At 56.5% G+C, this 975-nt stretch overlaps 1 protein-coding gene across 1 annotated transcript in view; it reads left to right on the forward strand.

Moving 5' to 3' along the window:
• The window catches only part of EMH_0084300 (uncharacterized protein), a gene marked incomplete at both ends in the record, with an annotated part of 2613 nt that extends 2130 nt beyond the window's left edge, over window positions 1-483 (forward strand). The window contains 2 exons of the mRNA XM_013500732.1: window positions 1-157; window positions 328-483. Of these exons, the coding sequence (XP_013356186.1) occupies window positions 1-157; window positions 328-483 (313 nt within the window). The remainder of the gene's footprint in view (window positions 158-327) is intronic.
• Between the last annotated feature and the right edge of the window lie 492 nt (window positions 484-975).

Genomic DNA, 975 nt, shown 5'->3' on the forward strand with positions numbered 1-975 from the left:
TGCAGCAGCAGCACCGGCGGGAAGTCGCAAACGCCAGGGTTTTGTGCGCATCGACGGAACAGTTCCTGAGGAGGAGAGAAGGAGACGCCGACGCCTCTTTCTTAATGACCCTACATGCACGTTGGCCCTTATTTCTATAACTGCGTCTTCTCACGGGGTGCGTTAGGCTCAGAAGGGCTGTGGTGAGGTGAAAGCGCTGGTGGCTTGCAGCTCCCGACAGTGTAAAGCCGCTTCCTAGGCAGCCTGCAGTCCTCTGGCCTGCACAAATGCTGCGTGGCCTAGAGGACGTGAGGTTGTGACCTTAGGGTTTAGGGTTTATGGCTGAAGCAATTCGTGCCTGTTGGTTTTGCTGTGGGTTGCGCGGGCTCTGATGTTGCTAGTGATGATGATGCTGCTGCTCACAGGCTATGCGGGTTTCAGAACCATCAGCGGCTGCAGCAGCAACAAAAAGGGGGATCGGTTGTGTGCGCACTGCTGCTGTGACTATTGCGTGTTCTCTTTGATGCAGTTGGACTTTTCCGGTGCCTCTGTTTGCGTCTTCTTGGAGTTGCTACCGCAGCAGCACGAGCTGTTGCAGGCAGAGTCGCGGCTGCACCGTCGAGGCCAGCGGCGGGTGGTGACAACCTATTTCCTGCTGAGTCGCTGTGGCCCGTCTGCAGCAGCACCTTCTGGTGTCTCTTCACATAAAGCTGGTTCTGCTTCCGCTTCAACATTTCGTTCTGTTTCTGGAGACCTCAGTGAGACAACAGCAGCCGAGGGGGAACAGGAGGAGACAGACAACACGTGGGCAGAGGAGGAGGAGCTTTTCCTGTGCACGTCTTCCACAAACCCCCTCAGCTGCAGCAGACGCAGCAGCCAGGGAAGAGCAGGAGATATGGACAGAGTGCAGGAAGAGGCCACCAGCAGGGAGTTTCGTAGAGAGCTGAAGAAGTGTTGCATGCAGCTCCTGCAGGAAGCCGAAGCAGTCGAAGAAGC

Source organism: Eimeria mitis, genomic scaffold (genome assembly GCF_000499745.2).
Source record: "Eimeria mitis Houghton genomic scaffold, Emh_scaff5787, whole genome shotgun sequence".
Lineage (NCBI taxonomy): Eukaryota > Apicomplexa > Conoidasida > Eucoccidiorida > Eimeriidae > Eimeria > Eimeria mitis.